This window comes from Cnephaeus nilssonii (genome assembly GCF_951640355.1).
Source record: "Cnephaeus nilssonii genome assembly, chromosome: 4".
Classification (NCBI taxonomy): domain Eukaryota; kingdom Metazoa; phylum Chordata; class Mammalia; order Chiroptera; family Vespertilionidae; genus Cnephaeus; species Cnephaeus nilssonii.
Window position 1 is genome coordinate 46,891,736 of NC_137075.1, and position 27,222 is coordinate 46,918,957.

The following is a 27,222-nucleotide window of genomic DNA, read 5'->3' on the forward strand; positions in this document are numbered from 1 at the left end:
GATGAGGTCTCCTGGACATAAAATTCACATGTAGTTGCTGCAGCCACAGAATTAAGACGGATATCTGAATCTACCTTTTCTTTAATTGGTGCCATTGCTTTGTGAAGAATCTTGTGTTACACAGTCTTGGAATTAGATTTAACCTAACGCCAAATGCGTTTATTTTTAGTTTAGATTGACTCCTCTGAACACGTCAAGAATGATTGAAATTTGCTGACAATAATTTTTCCTAGACAAGTAGATTTCTGTTGTTTGCCTCAACTGTACCAGAGTAAGTCAGATAAACATAGTAAAGACTAAGCATATTTGGCTTTACATTTTTAGCTTTTCTACCTAGAAGGAGCCTGCTATTCTGTCAGCCTGGAATGCCCTTTACCCACCTACCCCACCCCCCTCATAGCCCACTTTCTGCTTTGGAACTCTTTCATGACCTAGTTCAAATCTCAACTCCTTTGAGAAATATCTGTTCATTTTGAGTCCCCCACATTTGCACCGCCATAGCCTATCACCTTGTCGCAGCCCTGAATTCCAGGATGTTTTACAGTTTGCTATTTACATGTTTGCAGTCCCTCAGCCCTTAGGCACCTTTACTCCTTCCTAATCCCTCAGTGCTTTAAATTCTAAAGATTTTCTTGAAAATCAATATACAAATATAAAATAATCATATTATTTTTAGGTCAGGGAACACAAAAATAAGAGCATCAAATTGGAATTATGACCCACTGTAGAATGTTTAGAATCCTGCCCACTTGAAGATAGTTATGCATATCTGCAAAATAACCTAACTTTTACCTTACAAGGGTAGAGAACCCGGTAAGGCCATTGCGAAGAAAATAAAAAGTTAAAAAATGTAAGATTGGCCAAAACCGGTTTGGCTCAGTGGATAGAGCGTCGGCCTGCGGACTGAAAGGTCCCAGGTTCGATTCCGGTCAAGGGCATGTACCTTGGTTGTAGGCACATCCCCAGTAGGGGGTGTGAAGGAGGCAGCTGATCAACGTTTCTCTCATTGATGTTTCTAGCTTTCTATCCCTCTCCCTTGCTCTCTGTAAAAAAATCAGTAAAATATATTTTAAAAAAATGTAAGATTGACTCTTGGCTTCTCCTTCTCATCTTTTATAATTCAGTCAATCAACAAGACTCATCAACTTTGTCTACTAAATCTCTGTATAACCCATTAGTAGTGATTCTCAAACCTCAGCAAACATAAGACTCACCTGAGAGACTTGCTAAAACAGATTGCCGAGCTCTATCACCCAAGTTTCTGATTTATTAGGTCTGCAGTAGGGCCAAGAATTTGCACTTAACAAGTACCCAGGTGAAACTGAATCTGATCATCCACAATCCATACTTTGAGAAGCCACTGCTTTAACCCATCTCTTACTCTATTCCTCTTGCTTTTAACAAGGTTCACAATTTCTACAAAAGGAAAAGGGGCCCTGAGTTGTGACACAATAAGGTGGCTCTAATAAGACATAATAGCTAGGTTTGGTCCTGATCTTGAATGGTTTCCCTCGGTAAGCAGTGATTGTCTGAGGCTTTGAAACAATCCTTAATATATAGGAATGAATCCTAAAGCATTTCTGGAGTGGTCTAGAATGTTTCTAAATATGGACCAGCAGATGAGGTCATGGTTATGCTGGGAGTCAGAAGTAGAGGAGGGGGAATAAAAGCTATAATCACTGTCAAAGGGGTGTTTTCTGTAGACAAGTGAATGGAGCTATTGTACACAAACTCAGTAGTTGCCAAGCATGTGGCCTCATTATTTTGCCTGTATGAGCATGGCACGGAAGGATCTCCTTAGAGGACTTATTTCACACAAGTAGTGTCTAGTTTGACGTTAGCAAGCAAAAGCCTGGAGAATTTGAACCTAAGAGTCTTTACAAGTTCCTGCCTTCCAAACCCAGGATGTTATACAATTAAGTTGGAAAGACCACAAAGGTAAAACACCATTCTTAGAAATAGTATAGCAATTATAATCGGTGAAAGACCAATGCAAGAGCCCTATCTTGTTCAAAATGTTGACAACAATAATGAGGATCACAAGGCGGTCTTGGGAGGCAAGGGGTCCATAATGTAAATCTAGAAGCTGGCTCCCACCGAAACTGTTCTCTATCTTTGGCTCTACCTATATTAAAATGTTTGTAGAAGTTCAAAAAGTTGTATTGCCAACCTAAGACCCAGGTACGAAGGACATGACAAGGTGTTTTGCATTTCTAACAATTACCCAGGTGAAACTGATGCTGATCATCCACAAACCATACTTTGAGAAACCACCGCTTTAACCCATCCCATGCTTTGGTACTCTTCGTATTTCTCAGCTGCATGAGAAAACCATTAAGGTGGTTGGCCTGAGCCCCAAAGGTTAAAAGGCAGAGGACAGAGGGGCAAGAACTGCCCCCTGACCTCTAGGAGAACAGCACCCTCCTCCCTAAGCACCATGTAGTGAGACCGAGAAGCTGTAAGGTTGTTGCCAATCCTCCATGATAGTCACATCTGTTGGACAAGCTCTGGCGAGGCACAGCTGAAGAAGAGTGACCTCCGAGAGGCCGCTCCACGAAACAGGGTCCGCAGAGTCAGACAGAATGTTACAGATGAGACTGTCAGAGAGAAAATGAAGTCAGCTTAAAATAGACATAATTAGAAACAGGTTGGGAAGCATGGTTCACTTCCTGTTGGGGCAAAATGTTAGAAAATGAGGCTCTGAGGTCATTTTATGTGATACTGACTTAGGGGAAAGGAGTCAAGGAGGTTTCTGTGACTGGGGTAATCCCTATACTCAGTATCCTAATTCTGCCAGACCTAATGCTCCATGAAGCACTGCACTACAGTGTCCATTTGACCTAAGCCTTCTAAACCTGCAAAGATGGAGAGGAGGGACCTGAAAAGCTTGATATCCTAAGAGATTAATTTAAAAATTATAGAAGCTTTAGACTGCAGCTCCACTCATTCAACAAAAAGATAATTGCAGAAAGTTATCAGAGACCTCGAAGGCTCCATAAAATACCATATTTACATACTGTACCTCTCACCAGGGAGAGGAGTTGCAGAATGGTTTAGAAATGGATGAGCTGAAACTACAAAAAGGGTTATACAGTTGTTAGAAATGTTTACTGTTTTCAGGCATAAGAAGTTTTAGTGTTGAAGTTAACACCGCAATCATGTAGCACAAACAAATCAAAAATATTTATTGAACTATAACTATGTAAAGCACTGAACTAGGTACTATCATTCTTAGGGCTTAAGATTTACAGTTTTCTCTTGACTCTCTTCTTTATAAGTTCTAAAGTACAATCTATATGAAAATATAGTTCTAAAAGGAATTCAAAATATTTTAATATAGTAATTGTTATATCACTGGCAAATCCCTTCTAAAACTAATGCCTTGCTTCTTCTGATTGTGAGTTATACATTTTAATACCTATCCATAAACCAAATAAATAATAAAAATGACTACTTTTTGTCTTTAGGTTGTCTGATTTCATTTTGGCAAACATTTTTGTGTGTGTCATATTAATGATAGCACAGACATGATAAAGAGTCTCTGGACAATGTAGCAAAAACAAGACTCAAAAACCACATGCTCTTCTATTTTATACTATGTTGAATAGCCTCATCTAGCATATTCATTCCAAGCATTTAATAGGATGCAAATGAATACAAATACCATTGAGTAAAACTTGCTGTGGTGAATGCTTCTAGGTTTCTTTGGGATGCCACTGATGCTTCCTTAAACAGTACTTTTTCAAACACAAAAAGAATCAGAGCAAAAATAGACATCTAGAATTTACCTTCTGTGTGAAAAAGGATGGTGTGCATTCATTTTCTGTAATAAATGTTTAAAAATACACAAATTAAGAAACGGAATACAAGGGATGTTAGGATTCTGGAGGGCTAATTCTGGAACTATCTTAGTTTTAAGAATTAGTCTTGCTTATTATTGTAACAGAGATCCTGAGACAGCATAATTACTTTTAAAATATTTTTTAAAATTCACGAAAATACAATGAAACCAAGGATTCTGCTTACCAAATATGACACTGAAGTTCTTAGAAAAGACAGATCACGGTCCAGGCAATAAGTGCCCCTCTAACGCCAAAGACTTGGTGGGATAGAAGGAAAGCAAACCTGAACTCTTAAAATTTAAAGAACAGTTCTAATAAAGATTCCAATCATCCCAGCTTCGGATTTTACAATTTCATTGAGATTTATCAGAAGTCCTCTTAAGGGAACTTACAGCTTAAGTAAAACATTTCTCAACTCTATTTTTTATTTGCATAGAATAAGGCCCAATGTAAGTATAGTATATTACTCTGTTTAAATTTTCCCTATTACTCATAATATTTCTAACTAATTTTCTCTTTATTGTGAAATAAGTATTAATATTCCCGTTTTATAGATGAGGAATTTAAGGTATACACAGGTGAAGTGACTTAGGGAGAATGGATAAAGGGGAAAAGATGGGATTTAGAGACAAAAGAATCAGCCACCTGCTAGCTTTGAGCAAGTCCCTTCACCTGGCCTGTCTTTCATTTATAAAATGAGGATAAAACCACCTACCTCTCAAATGAGTGAAGCATATAGCAGAGAGCCTCGTACAGGATTAGCCATTCAACAAACATCAGCTCTCCCACAAATCCACAATCCCATTTTCTTCAGCTGGTACAATGGGTATAATGTTGTGAGGTACATGAGATAATATAACACAGGTAGAATGCCTCACAACTACAGGGCTAATACATCTGTTCTCTCCCCTAATATTGCCTCCCTTACTAAGGGTAAGGGTACAGTTACTAAGTGGATGAGCCACAGTTAATAAGTGGCTGAGCCACATCAAACCCAAACCTTAATTTCATTATAGAACTGTCTCTGCACACACACATTTTTATTAATGGTAGTACCTCATTAACTGCAAAAACCAATTTAACCTAGCTATTTAATCAGTAGTTATTGGAATAGGTTCCAGTAAAATCAAATTCATTTATAGGGTAACTCTACTTTTCAATAATCACAAAAGGGGTTAATATTTCTGACTTGAAAATATGTATTTTCTAATACATATTTCTACTGGCATTTATGCAACAAATGTTCTTAATATTTTATAAACTATTATAACCTCAAAGATAGTTAAAAGTCTATTCCTTAGGATATCGTATGCCTAAGCTTTAAAATGACTCCATTTGGTATATTGCATTCAAAGATATTAGGTAGCTTTTTTACTTTTCCTATTTTTCTACCAAGTAAAATAACAAAGTAAGGCAGTAAATGTGGTAAATAAATATAGATATGAATAAAATGAAACAGATGTGTAAAAAATATGGACCAGATCTGCATTTATGAGACAATGACCTTCAAAAACTGGCAGGGAGCTGTTAACAATGTTCTTCAACAGGGGAGCAATTACACTACAACCTTACTATGTATGTGTACTTTCATTTCTCATGGTCTACAAATACATTTGCATATCAGAAAGAATAGTTTGATAACTGTGGCAACCTTCATTGAGAGGACATAAGGCATTTTCATCACCTTAATAATCACATCCTAAATGCCAGATCAGTATAACTGCTGCAATATTAAAGGCTAGACCAATATTTTTGACAGAATTTCCTACAACTGAAATTTACCAAATGTGGCTATTGCAACTCTGCTTTTGCAGTACCCTAAGTGGTGTCTAATCTCAAGAAGCTCTGAAATACATGCCTTATTTAAATAAAAATATGGCATACAATACAATAAGGAAAAGAAGTTCAAAATGTCACCAAATTTTTTAAAAATATACGGTACTGCAATTCCTAAAATGTTGGGAATATTGCTTTAACCTAGTAAGTAGCTCACAGTTTCTTTCAATTCTGATTTTAAAACCTCTGTACCCAGTATTTTACAAATAAGCACACAAACACACACACAGAAATGCACAAGGGGAAAAGTTGCTAAGAAAAGCTTAGTCTCTGAATGCTCAGACAAGCTATATAAACAAAATGTTAATTTCACATAAAATACTGTCTTTTCTTACATTTCCTCACATAGATAAAAGCAAAAGCAATTCACAATAGTGGTGCCCCAAAATAACCATATTATATGTACTTTCGAATTCCTGTGTCTTTTAGATTTTATGCAAGAATCACCATACACAAACATGTCTAGACAGTGGACACATTACAGTATGGTCATGTTATACCAAGCTTAATTTTTAAAATTGTATTTTTAATTTTCCTAAATTTCTGTAACATTAAATTATAATAAATAAACGCAACCATATAGTAAGCATAAATCCAAAAAGTTCTGCTTAACTTAAAAACAGTATTTTTTCAATAGTAATGAAAACTACCCACAACTTTAAAGGTTCTACTAACTGGGAAAAATAACAAATTGCCTTATTGTGATACCTTAAAACCACAAGATTATCACTGGTGGAATGGAGGCATGAATTGTGTTTCATTTTTACTCTACACCTTGGCAAAAGTTAATGACCTGTCCTGGGAATTTTATTTCACCATACGTATACCCCAAAAGTATTTTTAGGAGTCATGAAGTCTTAATCTTGCACTGCCCTTAATATGCTGTTGTGTAAAGGCTTAAATTTTAAAACAAAAGGATAAATACTTTAAAAGCTCTAGACCATGTATTCAAATGGTGAAAATGTCAACTCAATATTTTCTCCTCCCCCACTAAAAAAAAACACCAAAAAAAAACTGTGCATGACATAAAGATACAATAGAAACAAAAAGTAGCATGCCACTTATTCAGCAAGGAAATAATACATGACATCTCTATCATCTTCCACTACAATAATCCTTTCACTTGATGGCTAGAATCTTTATGGCTGCTTAATCTGTACTTAAGTGACCTTAGAAAGAGATTCTGTTCTTTTTCTCTGCCCTCACGGATCCTTGGGAGCAGTCATCCCTTATGCCCAGAGCTGGTTTGGGAGGCGGGGGGAGTGGAGTGGAGAGAAGGCAGGACTGAGCACGGAGTCAGCAGAGGCAGCTGCTCTCATGCACTACCCAGCGTCTTTCTCACACACCGCTATTTTCCGCTATTGAGCATTGTCAGCAAAAAAATAAATAAATAAATGGGGACGGGGGTGTGTGTGTGTGGGGGGGGGGGTAGGCAGGGAGACAAAGAGGGTAGGACCTGGGCCGACAGTTTTTGTCTGCCACGTCTGAGGCGAGAAGCCCGCTGGTTTCTTGCTGAAATAGGGATCAGGTGAGACCCCTGCGGGTTCAACTCAATTTGCTTCTCCAGAAAGAGCAGTTTTCCGGCAGGGAGCGCAGGATCCAGCCGGGGCTGCTGGGCTACACGCCGGAGCATCGTCAGTGTTTTCCATCTCTGACTTTAGAGAGGAGGAGAGAGGACGGTGACCGCGTTCCTGGGGAAGACTACTACTCATGACGTGCCACACAGCAGTAGTGAAGGGACATTAAGCCAGAGGTTGTAAAAAGCCCTTCAGAAATACCAGGTTCTGGGAAAATGCTGTGCAGCATTATCTTATTGTTGGGGTGTTTTTTTGTGTTTTGTTTTTTTTTTGTAAGTCACCGATTCTTTCTTGCCACTGTCAACCCTGAAATCGCTGAGACTTGTTGCTAAATCTTCACCTCACGCCCCCCAGAACTGCCCAACAGAATAAGATTTGGGGAGCGAACGGCGGAAGGGGGGGCCCAGATCTTTAACACCCGGAGGGCTGGCTGGGTTGCCTTCAATAGGCCACTGTGCATGGGCTGCGCGTTCAGTTCTACCTTCAGAGAGCTCTGACTCACAAATGCTGGGGAAGGGGGGGGGGGGGGGAGATTATGACATATACCATTATCCTTCCAACCAAGGAGAGATAAGAAAAGCCTGCTAGCCGTCCTTGCTGGGCCGGAGAGCCAAAGCCTGCGCCCCCCCCCCCCCCCCCCCCCGCTCCCCGCCCCCGACGGGGCGGCCAGGGAAGGAGCCTCCAGCCCTGCCCGCCTCCCTCCGGACGCCCGCGTAAGATGCCCCCTACCCGGGCTGGCTCCAGAAGCCAGGATGAAGCGCCCTTACCCCGGGAAAGAGCAGGGAACGAGTTGGGGATCCGGAACGCGGTGACTCGCCCCGCAGCGGCGCCAAACGCCCAGTGCCTGGCCACGGACAGGGGCTCCGGAGGAGGCGCCCTGCAACCGGGCCGTCCTCCGTAGCCAGGGGCGGACAAAGCGCTGGGGTCTGGGGCGACTCCGGGCAGCGGCCAAAGGAAAGGGCCAAGTTGGCCAGACTCAGGGGACGAAGGGGTCCCGCGGGCGGGCGGCGCGGCACTGACCTGGATGGTGCAGGTGTACTCGCTGTCGTCCAGCAGCCGCACGGTGCAGCTGTACTCGCGCTCCAGGCTCCTGCTGCTGCCGCTCATCAACCTGCTCAGCATCTTCCCGCCCGCCCGCCGCCCCCGGGAGAGACGCCGCGGCGCTGCGGACCCCGGACTGGGCGCCCCTCAGCGGGGCAGCTCCGCGCCGAACCCGGGCACCTGCACCATCACCCCTGCCCGGTCGCCGCCGCTGCCTCCTGCTGGCCCCGCTCCTCCTCCTCCTCCCGGTCCGCCACCGCCTCCCCCAGCCCAGAGCAAGCACCGTGCTCTCGCTCCTCGGCGCCCTAGTGTTGGTGCCCAGCTCCTGGGGCGGGGCCTCGTCCGGCGGGGGCCCAATGGGGGTCAGCGCGGCGGAACCGAGTGGCAGCCGGTGCAACCAATTGAAATAGTAGGTTGGAATGATGGACAAGTTAGGGAAGCAATCACGGGAAAACAGTCGGAAAGAGCCAAGCCGGACCAGCCTTCCAGCGTCCCAAACGAGGGGCTCTTCTCCCTGCAATTTCTACAAATGCTGTTTCCCCTCCCCCGAGCCAGATGTGGGCACTCGCCGGGACCGACGCCTGCTGTTTGGAATACATTTGGGCTCTGCTTCAGAGGCCAAGTCCCATACTCTGCTCCGCCGCGGTTCCCGCCCTCTCAGGAGTCGGGGCGGTGCGAGCCCACAATCCCGGCACCTGCAGAATGCACGCACCTTCCGCTCGAGACCTGGAGGCTGCCCCAACCTGCGCGCTCTCCCACGTCTCCCGGACGAGCCTCTCTGCCCTAGCCCTTTTATTTGGGGGAACATCTACATTCTACAGTATTTTACAGGAGCTACTTAAGTAAGTAAAAGCTGGAGGGTTCGCGGATATTCTTAAGCACCCAGGTTTAACCGCTAGAAAGCCCTTCACTCTTCATACCCTTTGCCTCCTTCCTTTTATTTTCAGAAAACAAAAGGAGACTGGGATGTCCTCCTTCAGCCAGTATGGAGCAGGGGGAGCGATGGCTCAGTCAGTTCCTTGCACCTTTAGAACCAGAATTACGTCTTCAAACTTCTTTAACAAAACGCAAAGAAAAAATTGTCTCCTGCCCTCGGTGACCCCACATCTAAAAACCTCAGGTTACTTACGAAAACTTCACTAAGAGATAATACTCCCCCTCAACATTTTTTGTTGGAAGGAAATGCTATAAAAGAATCATATCAACACAGAACATTAATGCTGTGATAAATGTGTTAATTTAAAACAATGAAATATGCAGTTTCCTATTATTTTCATTTAAATTGTTCTTTTTTATTTACACACATAACAAAATGAAATCTTATATTGTCCTAAAAAAAAAAATCCAACCTTTAAAGTATGCTTCTTCCCTAGTGTCTTTGGATTTAGTATTTCTTCCAATTTATTTGCTTTGAACTCTCTCTCCCCGCCCCCCTTTTTTTTTTTTGTTTTTTTGTTTTTTTGTTTTTTTTGTTATCACCTCAGTAACCTGGATTGCTTTCCTAATTGGTTGCATTCTCCCTGTAGCATTTAATAGGCATAGGAGGGGGTTCCTCTTTTCAGTACAGTCCTGGAGGTGTTAGTTAAGAACCACTGAATCAAGTTTCTAGCCATAAAACCAAGTGTGAGCTTGGTTTTATGGCTAGAAACCTCTACTCTGTAGCTCGAACAGGTAACCTGATGCCTGCAACATAATAGGTACCCAATATTTGTTTGTTAAATAAAGTAAATGGAATTGATAATTACAGAATCTAAATCCCGGGGAAAGATCTGTAAAGAAGCTAAGAGAGATTCAGGAAAGTCCTGGAGATGAATGAAATTATTGATATGCCAAGGTAATATGGTACAAAAGCTCAGTTTTGTTGTGTAGTTGAGAGAAGATAATGAGATTTCAGCTAGGCAGAACTTTTGTTGAAAGAAAAGATGTTATAGATGATATTTGTGATAGAATCTATAGGAGCAAGAAAAAATATCCCAGAAGCTAGAGGGATAAATATCCCAGTGTTAGTAGGGAAGTGTCTTTAACAGTTTATGCAAATAAGCAGCTGTTAGAATAAAAACACAAAGCACCATGAGTCCAGAAAAGCTCTAAGGAACTGAATGCAACGTTTTTCCAAAGTATGACCATAGATGAATTCAACATCGATTAGATTGTGGCTGCTATGCCAGTGCATTAGGAAACATCCCTGCCCTAGTTGGTTTGGCTCAGTGAGTAGAGCATCAGCCTGTGGACTGAAGGGTCCCAGGTTTGATTCCGCTCAAGGGCACATGCCCAGGTTGCAGGCTCGATCCCCAGTAAGGGGCGGAGGCCACCGATCAAAGATTCTCATCATTGATGTTTCTATCTATCTCTGTCTCTCCCTTCCTCTCTGAAATCAATAAAAATATTTTTAAAAGAAACATTCCTGCTCAGCCTAAGAAAATCATGTTAGTTTAGATGCTCGCCTTATTGAAAAACCAGCTAGATACTCATCCATGCTTATACATAACATCCATAAAAAGCTTCAAACTTTCCCATACTCTCTGATACAGAACATTTCATAAAGGAGACAGAGGATGGACAAATAATGGGAGAAAAGCAATAATCAATCAGTTTCTGGTTAGATGTATTTCTCTATAAGACTCAAAGGGAGAGAGAAACTAAGATGGTGGCATAGGTAAACACCTGAATTTGCTGCCTCGCACAGCAACTTCAAAACTACAACTAAAAGACAAAACGGGCATCATCCAGAACCACAGGAAGGCTAGCTGAGTGGAAATTCTACAACTAGAAGGAAAGAGAAAAGCACACTGAGACTCAGAGGAGCTGTGGAAGTAAAGGCAGAGGTACGGAGGCGCGTGCAGAGAGGGCTGGCAACTGAGTACACAACTGTCTTTTTTAAGCGGGAGGGAGACAAAAGCTCCCAACTGCTCTGAACTCCAGTTCCGGGTGAGACTCTAGTGACCCAGACTCATTCGGGGAGAAACTGGACTGTCTGGCAGCGGGCAGAACTCAAGGGCGGCTTTCTCTCAGAGGTGCTTGCAGCAATTACCAAGGGACATTGAGAACCAGGCAGGGCTGAGGGGAAGCCATTGCTGTTTGCTACGCCCTGAGACTCTGCCCCATCCAAACTGTGCGCAGAGGCTTTTGCATATGAATGGCAGGGTCCTTTGAATTCTAAACTTACCTAACAAACTGCAACTGAGTCAGAGAGACCCAGAACATCCAAAAGAAGGCCCAAGGCCCCACAGCAGCTTGCATTGCTTCACAGCTGGGCCTCATCTGGGCACCTCCAAAACCCAGACAAAGAAGAGGAATCTGCAGATCTCTCCATAGCTCCTGCTGGGCGGCCTCAGGCAGAGGCTAAATTAGCACCTCCTTGGAGATCCAAGAGCCAGTGTACCCAGGGGTCAGAGTAGGACCATCCAGATTACAACTCCTCAGATCCATAAGGGACACACTCAGGGGGGCAGTCAATTCCTCCCAGTGATACCAACAACAATCAAGGCTTAACTACAACAAGAATGTGCACACAGCCCACAAAGGGGTGCACCAAGAGTGTTCACCTCAGGTAATTGGGGAGGCTGAGCCACTGGGCCCTATAGGACACCTAGCACACAAAGCCACTCTATCAACTCAGGGAAGCAGCCAAAATGCAGAGACAAAGAAACAGGTCACAGATGAAAGAAATGGAGGAAAGCAAACTACTGGATATAGAGTTCAAAACCACAGTTATAAGGTTTTTCAAGAATTTTCTAGAAAAGGCTGATAAATTTAGTGAAAACCTCGAGGATATGAAAAAAGACCAACTAGAAATTAAGCATACACTGACTGAAATAAAAAATAATATACAGAGATCCAACAGCAGACTAGAGGATCCCAAGAATCAAGTCAAAGTTTTGAAATACGAGGAAGCAAAAAACACCCAATCAGAAGAGAAAAAAGAAAAAAGAATCCAAAAATATGAGATAGTAAGGAGCCTCTGGGACAACTTCAAGCGTACCAACATCAGAATTATGGGGGTGCCAGAAGAAGAGAGAGATCAAGATATTGAAAACATATTTGAAGAAATAATGACAGAAAACTTCCCCCACCTGGTGAAAGACATAGACTTAAAAGTCCAGGAAGCGCAGAGAACCCCAAACAAAAGGAATCCAAAGAGGACCAAACCAAGACACATCATAATTAAAATGCCAAGAGCAAAAGACAAAGAGAGAATATTAAAAGCAGCAAGAGAAAACCAGTTAGTTACCTACAAGGGAGTACCCATACAACTGTCAGCTGATTTCTCAACAGAAACGATGCAGGCCAGAAGGGAGTGGCAAGAAATATTCAAAGTGATGAATAGCAAGAACCTACAACCAAGATTACTCTACCCAGCAAAGCTATCATTCAGAATTGAAGGTCAGATAAAGAGCTTCACAGGCAAGAAAAAGCTAAAGGAGTTCATCACCGCAAAACCAGTATTATATGAAATGTTGAAGGGTATTCTTTAAGAAGAGGAAGAAGAAGAAAAAGGTAAAGATAAAAATTATGAACAACAAATACATATCTATCAACAAGTGAATCTAAAAATCAAGTGAATAAAAAATCTGATGAACAGAATAAATTGGTGAATATAATAGAATCAGGGGCATAGAAAGGGAGTGGACTGACAATTCTCGGGGGGAAAGGGGTGTGTGGGGTGCGGGAAGAGACTGGACAAAAATCGTACAACTATGGATGAGGACATTGTGAGGGTAAGGGCAGAGGGTGGGGTGGGAACCGGGTGGAGAGGAGCTATGGGGGGGAAAAAGAGGAACAATTGTAATAATCTGAACAATAAAGATTTATTTTTAAAAAGACTCAAAGGGAACTAACTAAAGGCAGAAGTCTAAGGGGAACTAAAAAGAAAGAGCTCATATAAAATCAAACTGATAAATACTTTGTTTACCTTTGTTTTTCTCAAGTCTATTGCGTGGATTGCCCAGGATAGGAAGGGTTTGTTCAATAAAAGGCCTCATGTACCCTTGAAAATCAGTGTCATAGCTTTAATGAGTTTTTTAGTATAAAGGAGGTCATATTTAAAATAAAAGTCCCAAGTACAATGGCTCTGAGCTTCTATCTTCCAAATTATCAGGATGTGAGCTCCCTTTAGCGTTTCCCTCACTTCTCTAGATGGAGGAGTCCCCAGGGGAGGTACTGTTACCCACATATGCCTGAAATAACTGAACTACCCCTGCCTCTTCTTCAGATGTCCCATACCGTGATGTTCTAGGACACTGAGGTCTCTCCAGCCAGTGCAACCTCCAGCATTGCCTTGAGATGCAGCAAGAAGGGCACTGCCCTCTCCACCAGACATCACACAAAAAGTTCCTTCCCCTCCAAGCACAGTTAAGATCACTATTTTATATAACACTATTAGAAAGGAAAAATAATCCAGAGTACTCTGCAGGTGTCATATGGCTACTCTCAAAGCACTTATGGACTACACACAGGCCTGCCTTAGTGTTGACTTTTAGCCTGAGTCCATATGGCTGAAGATAGATCCCCTTCCATCAAGAGTTCCGCTGACCACGTCTTGGGCATCCAGGTCCAACCACTGTGAAACTGAGAAGAAAACAACTCTCCTTGCCCAGTTTAAAGTCCACTTTCAAAGCCCTATTTTCTGTCCCAGATGCTGCCTGTCTCTAGGAAGACTGACCATGAGAATATCTACCCCTTTAGAGGACACCCACCCTCCATCTCCAGGAGTGTGACCTTGACCTCTGACCCAACTGGACTATCACCTTAGAACATAACAGTCCAACATAGGCACATTTATCACAAAGATTTTCAATTTTAACATGGAGGTCCAAGTAGAACCTCACCAAATCAGTCCAGTCCCTTTGCATAACTATTTCTCTGATAAGCAGCAAGGATCATGACAGTCTTTGCTTTCTTGCATCTTTTATATCCCAGCTTCTGTTCTCCTAAGAGCAAGAACTCAAACAAGGACATGCACATCTTCACAGAAACAACAATATATTCACACACACACACACGCACACACACACACACACACACACACACACCCCTTATAGATTTGGTGTAAATCTACAGAGAGCAGAAACCATTCTGTTCTCTTCTGCGTCGATGTCTGCAGAAGCAATGCTTATGTTCCACACACAAACATTTGCCTATCCAAATGGAACACTCTGCTTCTCAGACTAAAGTATCTACATTAAGGTTAATGGTTATGTTATAGTTTTCCAAGAGTAGTACATGTATGTATTGTTTAATATGAGTAAATAATTCACATAGTTTTCCCAAAGCAATCTGCCTCTGAAGAAATGTTTGTCTTTTCTTTTACCAGGACATAAAAACACCTACAGTGTAAGAGACAGCTTTTCTACCGTCTATCAACCTTTAGGATTTTCAGTTTAGTCCCTGTTACATTGAGAAGTATTTTTATATGGAAATATAAGTGCAAACTACAAACATTTATTGAGCATTTACTATGTGTTAGGCCCATACTCTGTGACAGCTTTCCAGAATACATAAGACATAGCCCAGAGAATATGGGAAAAAGGAAATCTACAAACCCAAAAAGTTAACAGTCTAGGAGAGCATGTTAGATGTGTGTAGAATTAGCTATAATACAACACATGAAACATGAGCAAAGTACTACTGAAGCACAAATTGTATCATTACTTAAGCATGGGAGACAGCGAAGCCTTGCAGAAAAAGCATTTGAGTTGGGCCCTCAGAAATAGAGTAGTATCATGATCGGTGCAAACAGCAAGGGAAGGATATAAGATGAGTGACTTTTTTTTTTTTTTTTTTGAGGAGTGACATTTTAAGTAGAGGAAACAGAATAAGAAAAACATAGAAGCACAAATGTCTATAGCATGTTTCAGAAATTGCAGGTAACCCTGGATGGATATAACATGTGGGATGCATTGGCTGAGAAGAAATGAACTGAGGCCAGATCATATAGGACCTTCAATGCCATGCTTAAGAATATGGACTCTGTTATATCAATGGGGAGGTGGGGGGATTGGACTTCTTAAAGCAGAGAAGTGACTGTATCAGACCTGCATTTGGAAATAATCATTTTCATAGCAATGTGAATGATTAAATTAGATCAAGATGAGATTATTTACTGGAGTAAAAATGCATTTTGAAAACAGTACAGTGTCTTTAAGTAGGCATCAGAAGCATTTATAATAGGTCTCTCAGATGTCATTGACAGGCCTTATTATATTCTCCAATTATGGTTCACTTTCTTTATATTTCCAGCTAATCTTCAACCATTGTTCTAGGAACAAAATGTATACAAAACAAAGCAAATTAATCCATTTATTCAAAAAAATTATTGACAGTCTACTATGTGCAAGTCCCTGTGCCAGGTGCTGAGAGAATTCAAAGATGAATAAAATCATATTCCCAGTCCTCATAGAATTTACAGTCCCATGCAATCTGCAAAATTACTTCAATAACACTTATTAAGTATTCAGTTTATATACATTAATATTCAATGCACATTGGTTTAAAAAAAGATATAAAGGGGAAAGGCAGCAAAGATATGAGAAATAGGCCAATGAACATAGGCAAAAAAATATATACAAGCAAGAGGAAATCAGAACAGCCCATAGTTCTTTCCCCCCCTCATATTTCTTGATTAAGAGTGTCAATTAACTACTTGCTCTGCAAAATGAAATAATTAACATCATTATACTTCCTCCTATCCTCTGTACCCCAACTCTCAATTTTTGTGGCTTATATTGTTTCTGTTTTGTCAGGGTTTATAGTATTTACAGTTTTAGGCAAACATATTTCCTTCATTTGCTTAGTCTCACTTCTGTATTCAACTGGGTTCAGTGCTTACCACCAGTCCTTTTATCCTAGTATCATCATTCCTTGGGGGGGGGGGGGGGGGGGGTGGTATTTGTTTGTTTTTTATTCACATCCTGGAAGGTAAGGTTTTTTTTGCTAAGTAGTTTGTTCAAGAATGGAAAATGGCCACATTCCCTGAGGTGTGTGTGTGTGTGTGTGTGTGTGTGTGTGTGTGTCCTATATAATAAAACCCTAATATGCAAATCAACCGAATGGTGGAATGACTGGTTGCTATGAACTGACCACCAGAGGGCAGACGCTCAATGCAGGAGCTGCCCCCTGGTGGTCAGTGCACTCCCACAGGGGGAGCGCCACTCAGCCAGAAGCTGGGCTCACGGCTGGCGAGTGCAGCGTCGGTGCCAGGAGCCCCCGCGCCTGCACTAAGGAGCAGCAAGCCAAGCGGTAGGGAGCAGCAAGCCGAGTGGTAGGGAGCAGCAAGCAGGCAGGCAGTAAGGAGAGAGGGGTCCTGGACTGTGAAAGGGATGTCTGCCTTCCAGCTTAGGCCTGCTCCTGGGGGAGCAGGCCTAAGCTGGAAGGCAGACATCCCCTGAGGGGTCCTGGACTGCAAGAGGGCACAGTCTGGGCTGAGGGACCCCCTCCCACCCCCAGTGCACAAATTTCGTGCACCAGGTCCCTAGTGTGTGTGTGTGTGTGTGTGTGTGTGTGTGTGTGTGTGTGTGTGTGTAACTGATTTCAGAGAGAAAGGGAGAGGGAGAGAGTCCCTGAGTTCTTTTATGTCTGCCTTTATACTTGAATAAATTTTTTTTTTTTACATTTTATTGATTTTTTACAGAGAGAAAGGGAGAGGGATAGAGAGTTAGAAACATTGATGAGAGAGAAACAACATCGATCAGCTGCCTCCTGCACACCCCCTACTGGAGATGTGCCCGCAACCAAGGTACATGCCCTTGACTGGAATCGAACCTGGGACCTTTCAGTCCGCAGGCCAAGGCTCTATCCACTGAGCCAAACCGGTTTCGGCTTGAATAAATTTTTGAATATAAATAGTACTTACGGCTCACACTGTTCACTTTCTTTCCCTCAGAATTTTGTGACCATGGCTCCGTCGCCTTTTTCCCGATATTTGCTATGGGGAAGTCTAATCTGAGTCAAAAATTTTCCCCTATAGGTGATTTTCTTCATAATTTTTCAGGCAGTGACACATACTTCCTCACCCCATCATGTTTCTTGGCTATAAATTTCCATTTTTCTTTGTTGTATTCAGAATTGAACCCCGTTCTATATACTAAGGTCTCTTTCCCCCTATTGCAATCGTTTTCCTGAATAAAATCTGTTTTTAACTACCCGAACTCTGTCCATCTCTGGTTTTCTTTAACAGTTGTTTTTGTCGAAACTGCATTCTTCACCAGTCTTTCAAAACTCTTCTTTGTTTCTGCCATGCTCGAATGGTAGTCATGTCATTCTATTTTATCTAGTTCATGCTTAGCATGGACAGACCTTTCAGATTTCCAGTTTCCTCTCATATGTACCAGTTTTTCTTCCCCCAGGTTCAGAGTTTGGAGTTGTTGCCTAACCATTTTTCTCTAACATGAGAATGTAGGATAAAGGGAAGGAAGGAGAGAAGTTGGGGCTGAGTGTTGCTCCTAAGAGTGCTGCTCTCTTGTGAGATTTCAGTTATATGGATGCCTCAGCCTTAGTCTCACCAGCCAGGAATACATTACACTCTTGTGTAATTTGTATCAGTTCTTCTGCTCAGCCTGGTTACCTGGAAAATGGAAAGCTCTGGAGGGCTTATTGTCTCTGCTGCAGGCTTGAAGTGGTAATACGCAGTTTTCTTGGATTCCCCCCTTCCACCCTCCCAGTGGTTGCTTAATCTACTATATACCCTCAGAATTCTTCTTCCCATGCTCGTGAAGGAATGAGGGAGAAGCCTCAGAATGCTGTCAACTCCCCCTTACCCCCACCCTCTTTTCCTCTCAATGGCTTCTGAGGAGTAGGGGGCAGGTGAGGAGCCACACCTTACTACACCAGAATATTGTTTATTTTATTGACCATGCTAAAAAAAAATAATAAAACATTTATGAGTAAGGTTTCATCCTTTATCTAGTGAGTTTGGGGCCTTATTAATGCATTTTTGTTGCTGTTGTTCATTAGACATCAGTGGTTAGAAAATCTATGTCTACTTCTTCTGTCCTTACTCAGAAGTTTGTCATCTAAGCTCAACGAGGTTTGAAGTAGTTGCTAACCAATGATATTTTCAGAAAGAGGTTCAAACAGAAGAGAACAGAAGAATAAACACTCCACTGTGCACATGCTAATTATTCAGTAAATGTCTGCAGAATGAATTTACCGAAGTTTCCCTGGACATAGTTCAGTTAATTAAAACTAAAAATCATTATTATATCTTATCATTTCAATTTTTCTAATATAGTAATAAGGGAGCACTCACTGTCTGCCAGAGACTCTGCTGGATACTTTACCTATATTACCTGCTGCTGTGTCAGTTGTGCTATTGCTACCATCCCCATTTCATAGATGAGTCACTTTCAGCTATCAAGAGGCAAAACCAGGACTCACATCCAAGTCTTTGATGCCAAACACTGTTTTAAAGAACTGCATTATAAAGCCTTCTTTTTTTAGGAATTTAGTGAAAAGAGCATTGAACTTGGAGTCAGAAGACTTGAATACAAGCCCCAGATCCAACATTATATGCTATATAATCTTGGCAAGTCATATGAACTCCATTTCTCATTTGTAAAATGGGGATAATAATGTCTTCCCTGGTAGTTCTGAGAATCATGTGATTTTTGTTTTAAAATGACAGGTTGAACACATGCCTTTACCTTTGCTCTTGCTTCAAATCTACTAAAACAACAGTAAAGTGATATTTTTTAAAGCATCAACCTACAAAACCAATGTGAATAGACCGTTACTGCAGCAATGACATTTTAGAATTCAGAAAGCATACAGATGAATAATAATTGACTGAATAGGCCCAAGAAAGTTGAATTCAAACCCAGCAAAGGGGATAGCTGAAAAGCAATTTGATTTGCACATAGAACCCACAAAATATTTAGACATCTATACATCAGTTGTTTTTGCAAATGGACACAGAACTAAAGCAGGAGGATTGTTTGAAAGTCCATTTAAAAAACAGTTTCCTGCCTGGCTGACAGTAGTTGAGCTTCGACCTATGAGCCAGGAGGTCATAGTTCGATTCCTAGTCAGGGCACATACCTGGATTGCGGGCTTGATCCCCAGTGTACTCACATCAATATATTTTTATTGATTTCAGAGAGGAAGGGAGAGGGAGATAGGAACATTAATGATGAAAGAGAATCATTGATCGGCTGCCTCCTGCACACCCCACACTGGGGCTCGAGCCCGCAATCTGGGCATGCACCCTTGACCGGAATTGAACCCAGGACCCTTCAGTCCACAGGCTAATGCTCTATCCACTGAGCCAAACTGGCTTAAACAAAAAAAAATTAAAAAAAACCATATTTTTTAAAAAAATTTTTTAAAGCTTCTTAATTATGGGGACTTTCCCTGACTTGTAAAAAAAGAAAAGAAGAAGAAAAAAAAGGCAGTTTCCCTCCCCAACTCTGTGCAGCTAAGAGATATCTCAACCCCATCAGAAGACGAGAATAATTCTCTGAAAAGAGCAAAACAGTTTCTGAACCTGGGTGTGGGGGGAGGAGTTTACCAGAAATTTGAGAAATTTAATACTTCTCACATAAAACCAAAAGGACAAAACAAAACAGGCAACTTGGAGGATGGAAAGACCTAAGCAGAAAAAAAGAAAAATTTCAAAAAGCAAATTATTAGTAAATATCTTAACAGAGATAGGAGAAGAGAGGGCATCCCTTAAATAAGAAATGTGATTTAGGGGAATCAAACATATTCAGAGAATTAAAAAAGAAAACTTTATAAATGTAAAATAAAACAGAATAAATGAAACATAAAACTGAATAGAAATATGGGGGGGGGAGTAGAGGGCAGGAAATTATCAAAAGCATAATTCAAGAAAAATTTCTATACTGAAGGACATGAATTCCCAAATTTAGAGGGCCTACCAAGTGTCCAGCAAAATGGAAAGCAACAAATCCATGCCATGACACACAACTGTCAAATTTCAGAACATGAGGAACAAAAATAAGTTTCCAGAAAGGTGAAAAGTTATTTTTTAATATTACATTGGACTTCTCAACATTAACACTGGAATCAAGAAGTAGGTAAATACCCATAAATTCTGAGGAAAACTATTTCCAATCTAGAATTCTATATCCAAATAAGTTGTCAATTAGGAAAAGACATTTTAAACATGCAAGATCTTTTAATAATTTAACTTGTATGCACTCCTCCTCAGGAAGCTATTGAAGGATGAGCTCTCCAAAACTGTAAGAGCAAACCAAAAAATAGGAATACATGGTAGATTGTGTTATGTGTTGAAAATATTGCCTGCCCTCTCTATCAAGACTAGAATTTTCCTTCTCATCCACTGACATCAAGCTTGGCCATTGATTTGCTTTGAACAATAAAATAAGTGGAAATGGTGGGTATCATTGCTCTTTTCTTTCCCAAAAGATTGGAGATTGGTATGGTCCAGGTGAAGATTGTTCCTGGGTCCTGGGTCCTTACAATGTGGAGCAGAGTTGTAGCGAACTCAGAAAGTATATCTAATGACAGTGAGAAATAAATCATTTTTATTGTGAGCCACTGAAATTTTGGAGTCACTACTGAAAGAGAGAGAAAGAGAGAGAGAGAGAGAGAGAATCAAAAGCTGACTAATATATGTAGGGTCTTGGAAATGGAACTTAACACAAAAAAGAGAATAATGGTGAAGTTTAATCCCAGAATGACAGCTGTGAAGCAAGTATGAGAAGAATCAAAGTCAGAATGAAGAAAACCAGAAGGCTCTCAAAAAAAATTTTTAATATATATTTTTATTGATTTCAGAGAGGAAAGGAGAGGAAGAGAGAGATAGAAACATCAATGATGAGAGGGAATCATTGATTGGCTGCCTCCTGCACGTTGGACCGAGCCTGCAACCCAGGCATGTGCCCTTGACCGGAATCGAACCTGGGACCCTTGAGTCCGCAGGCCGATGCTCTATCCACTGAGGCAAACCGGCTAGGGCTCAAATGTTTAAAAAAAATGAAATTGATCATGATAAGTGAAGTAGTCAATCAGAGAAAGACAAGTATCACATGATCTCATTCATATGTGGAATCTAATTAACAAAATAAACTGATGAACAAAGTGGGTCCAGAGATATGGAAGCATGGAACACAGTGTGGAATCTCAGAGGGAAGGCAAAAGAGGACCGGTGGGTGGGAGGTAATCAACCAAAGACCTTGTATGCATATATGCATAACCCATGGGCACAGACAATAGGGTGGTGAAGGCCTGGGAAGGGGAGGGGCAGAGGCAGGCTGGAGGGGGTCAATGGGGGAAAAAAGGGAACATATGTAATACTTTCAACAATAAAGATTTAATTAAATATATATGTAAAAGAAAATGAAATTGACAGATTACCTAATGTGTTTGACTATATTGCAAAGAAATGCACCTTTTGGGGAGAATTTGGTTATGAGTTACCAATAATTATATTAAAACAAAGTAAGTGAAAAATAAAAACAAAGTATTTATTAACTTCAGGGAAAAAATAGAATGGAAAGGTAATCATAATATGTAAATATTTACAAAATCATAAAAATATAAATATTGACTTAATGTAACCACATTATGATATAACTATATTGAAGAATGAATAGAAAAAAGTTTGTAAGTGTGTGATTGGGGTAGGCTGGTGGTTGAGGTAGTTGAAAAAATACATCTTTCAACTATTTTTTTTTTTTTTATCAAGAAGTAGCAACATAAGCTTAGGGACTCACTGTTTTCTGTAATAGGCCTTGCAGAGAACTATTTGACTGAAGCAACCATAATGCACAGTTTTCAATGACTCAGAGGCTGGTTCTCCAGTTCATGTATCATCTTAGACTGGGGCCTAGGGAATCCCTGTTTTCTGTATTAGGCCTTATAGGGAACTATTTGACTCCTAAACTATGTGTGTGTTTCACTTTGATAAAAAATAAACACTAATCTTAAACATTGCAGCACAGGGGCAGCTTGAGGCTTAAGAACTCAAAAGATACAAAAAGGAAATGGAGACTAAGGAGAAAATAAACAAATGGGACTACATCAAAATAAGAAGCTTCTGCACAGCAGAAGAAACCATCAACAAAACAACAAGAAAGCCCACTGCATGGGAGAACATATTTGCCAATGATATTTCAGATAAGCGTTTAATCTCCAAAATAGAGAACTCATACAACTTAACAAAAGGAAGATAAATGATCCAATCAAAAAATGGACAAAGAATCTAAATAGACACTTTTCCAAAGAAGACATACAGAAAGCCCAGAGACATATGAAAACATGTTCAAAGTCACTAATCATCCAAGAGATGCAAATCAAAACAACAATGAGATACCATCTCACACCTGTCAGAATGGCTGTCATCAACAAATCAACAAACGACAAGTGCTGGCGAGGATGTGGAGAAAAAGGGACCCTCGTGCACTGCTGGTGGGAATGCAGACTGGTGCAGCCACTGTGGAGAACAGTATGGAGTTTCCTCAAAAAACTAAAAATGGAACTCCCATTTGACCCAGTAATCCCACTTTTAGAAATATATCCCAAGAAATCAGAAACACTAATCAGAAAGGATATATGCACCCCTATGTTCATAGCAGCACAATTTACAATAGCTAAGATTTGGAAACAGCCTAAATGCCCATCAGCAGATGAATGGATTAAAAACCTGTGGTACATCTACACAATGGAATACTATGATGCTATAAAAAAGAAAGAACTCTTACCATTTGCAATAGCATGGATGGACCTGCAGCGCATTATACTAAGCCAGTGGTCGGCAAACCGTGGCTCACGAGCCACATGCGGCTCTTTGGCCCCTTGAGTGTTCTAACGCCACTTCTTCAAAATAGACTCGCCCAGGTGGAAAACCGACTTCTGTGCATGGGCCACGAAGTTTCAATTGCACTGTACGTGCGCGCCTGCACGCATATGTAAAACTTCAGATAATAAAAAAAATTTATTATAGTAAACCAATGCAGCACACTTTTATACATCAAAGAAGGAGGAGAAGAAGAAATGAAAAATAAGACGAGGAAGTTTGGAAGCATTTGTCAAAAATAAAGCACTAGGAACATTTACAGTGACTGGAAATAAGTTAGTAGCCTGAGTAGCTTAGAAGCAGAAGAACATAATAAGTAAGAACACAGGCTCTAGGTTCCAGCAATCCCTGGTTGAAATTCTTGCTCTACTCTGTACTAGCTGTGTGACCTTGGGGATATTGCTAAACCTTGGCTTGGCATTTGCAAAACAGAGATAATAATAGTCTCTCTTTCATAGAGTTGCTATAAGAATAAAATGAGGTAAGCCCTTGCAGAAAGAAAACACTGGAAAAGTTTAACTAATATTGATCTTTCATGCCCTCATCTTCTCTATGAATTAGTCAACATTAAGTGCATGGCTAAAAGGCAATCAGTAGAAGGAAAAATCTGAAGGAAAAATCTAAGACGACACTGGAGAACCAGCCTCTGAATCATTGAATATTGTGCATTATGGTTTGTTTCAGCAGCGGTAATTGGTAAGCCAATTGCCTTAGAACTACAGCTGTTTACTGCCTTTCTCTATCCTTTTCCCTTTTCTTCTCCTTCATTTCTAACCATTGTCATTGTCATCATCTTTTTTTCTTACATCATCATCTTTTAATGCATACTGAGTATCTCATTCATTCAACAAATGTTAATTAAATGCCAAACTCCCTTTAAAAGAAGTCTCTGATTCCCATGTACTCAGCTTATCTACTTACATAAGTTAGACAACAGGTTAAGATTGTTGATATGAAAGGAGTTTTTTTTCTTCAACAAGAAGTTGTTATGACTGATGATAGGTATAGAGGCTTATTAATCCAAGAGCAACCACAAAGATATTTGACCAGCGTCCAACTCTCATAGAAGATGATTTTCCTCTGCAACTGGTGCAATTCTGATTTCAAAAGCCTTTCTGCCTCCCTAATCTGATAATCACAAAACATGATTTTTCAGATTAGATTTTTATGTCATGCTAAGTAAGCCTAGTTCTTTCTTGCATGATAGGAAGCAGGGGTTTTTTGTTTGGTTAATTGGTTGTTTTGGGTTTTTTGTTTGTTTGTTGTTGTTGTTTTGTTTTTGTTTTTGTTTTGTTTTTAGAGAAAGGAAGGTAGAGGGAGAGTGGGATAGAAATATCAATGATGAGAGAGAATCACTGATTGGCTGCCTCCTGCACGCCACGTACTGGGGACTGAGCCCGCAACCTGGACATGTGCCTTGACCGAGAATCAAACCATGATCTCCAGGTTCATGGGTCGATGCTCAACCATTGAGTCACACTGGCCGACAGAAGCAGGCTTTTTAAGGACTTGAGAAAGGGGAAACTCCCAATCTCTTCGAGTTTATTTCCAGAAAAAACCTAGGGTTTCTGTATGGCATATAGATCTTTTTTATTTTCTCTTCTACCCATTACTCAGAGATGTTGTCTTTCCTTCATTGAGAGAAGGCCCAGAAGTTTAATGATGCTTTCTGTGACTCAACATGATAACCGGAACAGTGAGCCAAGATGTTTTCCCCGGGGTCATGTCTCCCGATGCCGATGCCGACACTGAAGAATGATCTCCGTGGACCAGGAGATTTAAGCAAAACTGGAAATTTTATTACAAGCAGATTCAGACTCCCCTCATGGGGAGGGGGCCCCAATAATGGGCTGCCCCCTAAAGGCTTGTAGTCCAGGGGTATATAGTCTCTACAAGCCTGCTCTATGTCTACCTGTGTTGTCACCTGATTGATTCCCTCAATTGTTCTTGCCCAGCAACGGACCTGAACTGTCCCCGTTTCTATGTTCTTTCTCTGTTCCTGTGCTGAATTTTCTGTTTCTGTGTGCCAGTTCACTTTATTGTTGGCCCTCCCTTGTTTTCCCATGTCCCGCCCCCCCCCCCCCCCCCCCGCCCCTTTGAGTCCAGAAGCATTTTATTATTTCTGCTTGGTTGGTTCCTGTGGTTAGGTTTGCTCAAACTGCCGTGTCTGCCCCTGCCTATGTTCCACCTGCCTTTGTTTTCCGCTGGACCCCTGCCCTGTCTGCGTGTGTTTCAAGTTAACCCTCTCAAAAGTTGAGAAGACAAAAGAAACTGCCTAAAGGACTGCCTCACTCCCTCATGCACATCCTGGTGTTCTTTCTCCCTCCCCTTTCCAGCTCCCCCCCCCCCTTCTTATCCATGCAAGTGGACCCATTGGACCAAAAGTTTCCACCCAACCCTATAAGCATCCGGAGCAGTCTGTATCCCAACATCCAGTATAATGCGCCTTCGCTGATATGGTTCTGATCTCATGCTGCAATTCTGACACAGAACTACCTCCAGTTTCTGAGATCTGGCCCCACTTTTGGTGTCTGAGTTCCTTTCTGGTTCCTTCAGTTGACACCCTTGACTTGATACACTAAAAAGTCAGTTCCTCTGAGAAAGGGTCTAATGTGTTCTTACTAGTCCCCCATTCTGGATGCTGCTATCTACAAATAGCCTGAATCAAACAGCAGCCTGTCAGCCCAGATTTCTGAATATTCCCTCTCCTAAATTACCCAGGACTGTGCTGTCTACCTTAGAAAAAGTCTCTAACTCCTAGTTATTCCTCCTTCGTGCCAACCACTTCCCGAGGCTCCCTTCCTCTTCCTATTTCCACACCCATCTGATGTGCACCAGTGAGGCAGGATTTCTTCCCAGGACCTACAGCTGGGTCCACCTTGTACCTGTCTTGACCTTGTCCACTTACAGTTAATCAGAACATGCTGGCCCTGTTCTAAGATAAGACAGTCATCCAACCAACCTACTAGGAAGAATGTGATTCTCATAAGGAAATAGGAAGTCTGATCTTTGAGTTCAAGGCAGCTTGCACATGTATGACTCTATACTGGGGGGAGGAACAAACTTTCCTCTACCCTTAAGGTCCTTCTGGCTGGTCTAATAATCAAATAGACATGAGACAGATTAACGACAGAAAATGACCAAACTTAATACATACACAGGTATGGGAACCCCGCATACGTGAGAGTCAGAGACCCTACATGCATAAGAAGTTCAGAGATAGAAAGGGGGATGGGGATATATAAGACATCCTGAGCTAGGAAGGAGGTAACACACCTTGGAGGCTTCAAAGGGGGATGATAAGAAGAGCAGATATTTAGTAAATAAAAGTTTGTCCAGTCCTACAGGTGGGTTAAAAAGATTATCAGTGAGAATCTCTTACTATGGGCAAGGCTCTAATTCAAGTTCTTCTAGGACTAGGTAGTTAAAGGGAGGAACCCAAGTTTCTCTTGAGCCTGAAGCTAAAGTTGCCTTTAGCTCAAAACAATCTGAATACTATAGAAGCACATTTGGAGTAAGTAGCTCTGAATCCCCACAATACCCCTCCTTACATATATCTATTTTCCTACTTTTGAGTCCCTAACTGGGTTTAAAATGATATTGCACTAATTAGAATAATTAGTTCCATTGGCTGAAACTTTAAGAAAATATAATATTTTGCATTGTGGAGTGTAATAATGGCTAAGGATACATACTATATGCTAGGCACTGTATTAAGTGTTTCATATAATCCAACTCATCTAATCCTCACAGCTACCCAGTAAAGTAGGTGCTTTTATTATCCCCACTTCACAAATGAGAAAATTAAAGCACAGAGAGTTTAAGTAATTTACCAAAGGTCACACAGCTAGTAGAACTAATTGTTGAACCCAAGTAATTCTAGGATCACTAAACTGTACTGCCAGTAGGAAACTAAGACAGGTCAGGTAGGGGCGCTTAAGATCCTCCTGCAAAATTGACTTTATAGTCCTTAAAATAAAGGAAGTTCAGACTGATTGCTCTCCGTGAATCAAGCAACTCCTAGTACATTTGATTCCATCTGCATAATACATCTGCTAATGTAAACAGGAAAGCAGCCAAGTACCAGTAAAGTGTGTTTTGTATTTATTAAACAATACCATAAAATTCTAATGAAAACCCCTATTGTAAT

At 41.1% G+C, this 27,222-nt stretch overlaps 1 protein-coding gene across 3 annotated transcripts in view; it reads right to left on the reverse strand.

The window, feature by feature from the left end:
• The window catches only part of FRMD5 (FERM domain containing 5), a 280,502-nt gene extending 272,121 nt beyond the window's left edge, over positions 1 to 8,381 (reverse strand). For all 3 annotated transcript variants that reach the window (XM_079768023.1, XM_079768021.1, XM_079768022.1), the window contains exon 1: positions 8,276 to 8,381. In XM_079768023.1, coding sequence (XP_079624149.1) covers positions 8,276 to 8,377 — 102 coding nt within the window. In that variant the 5' untranslated portion in view covers positions 8,378 to 8,381. The remainder of the gene's footprint in view (positions 1 to 8,275) is intronic.
• Between the last annotated feature and the right edge of the window lie 18,841 nt (positions 8,382 to 27,222).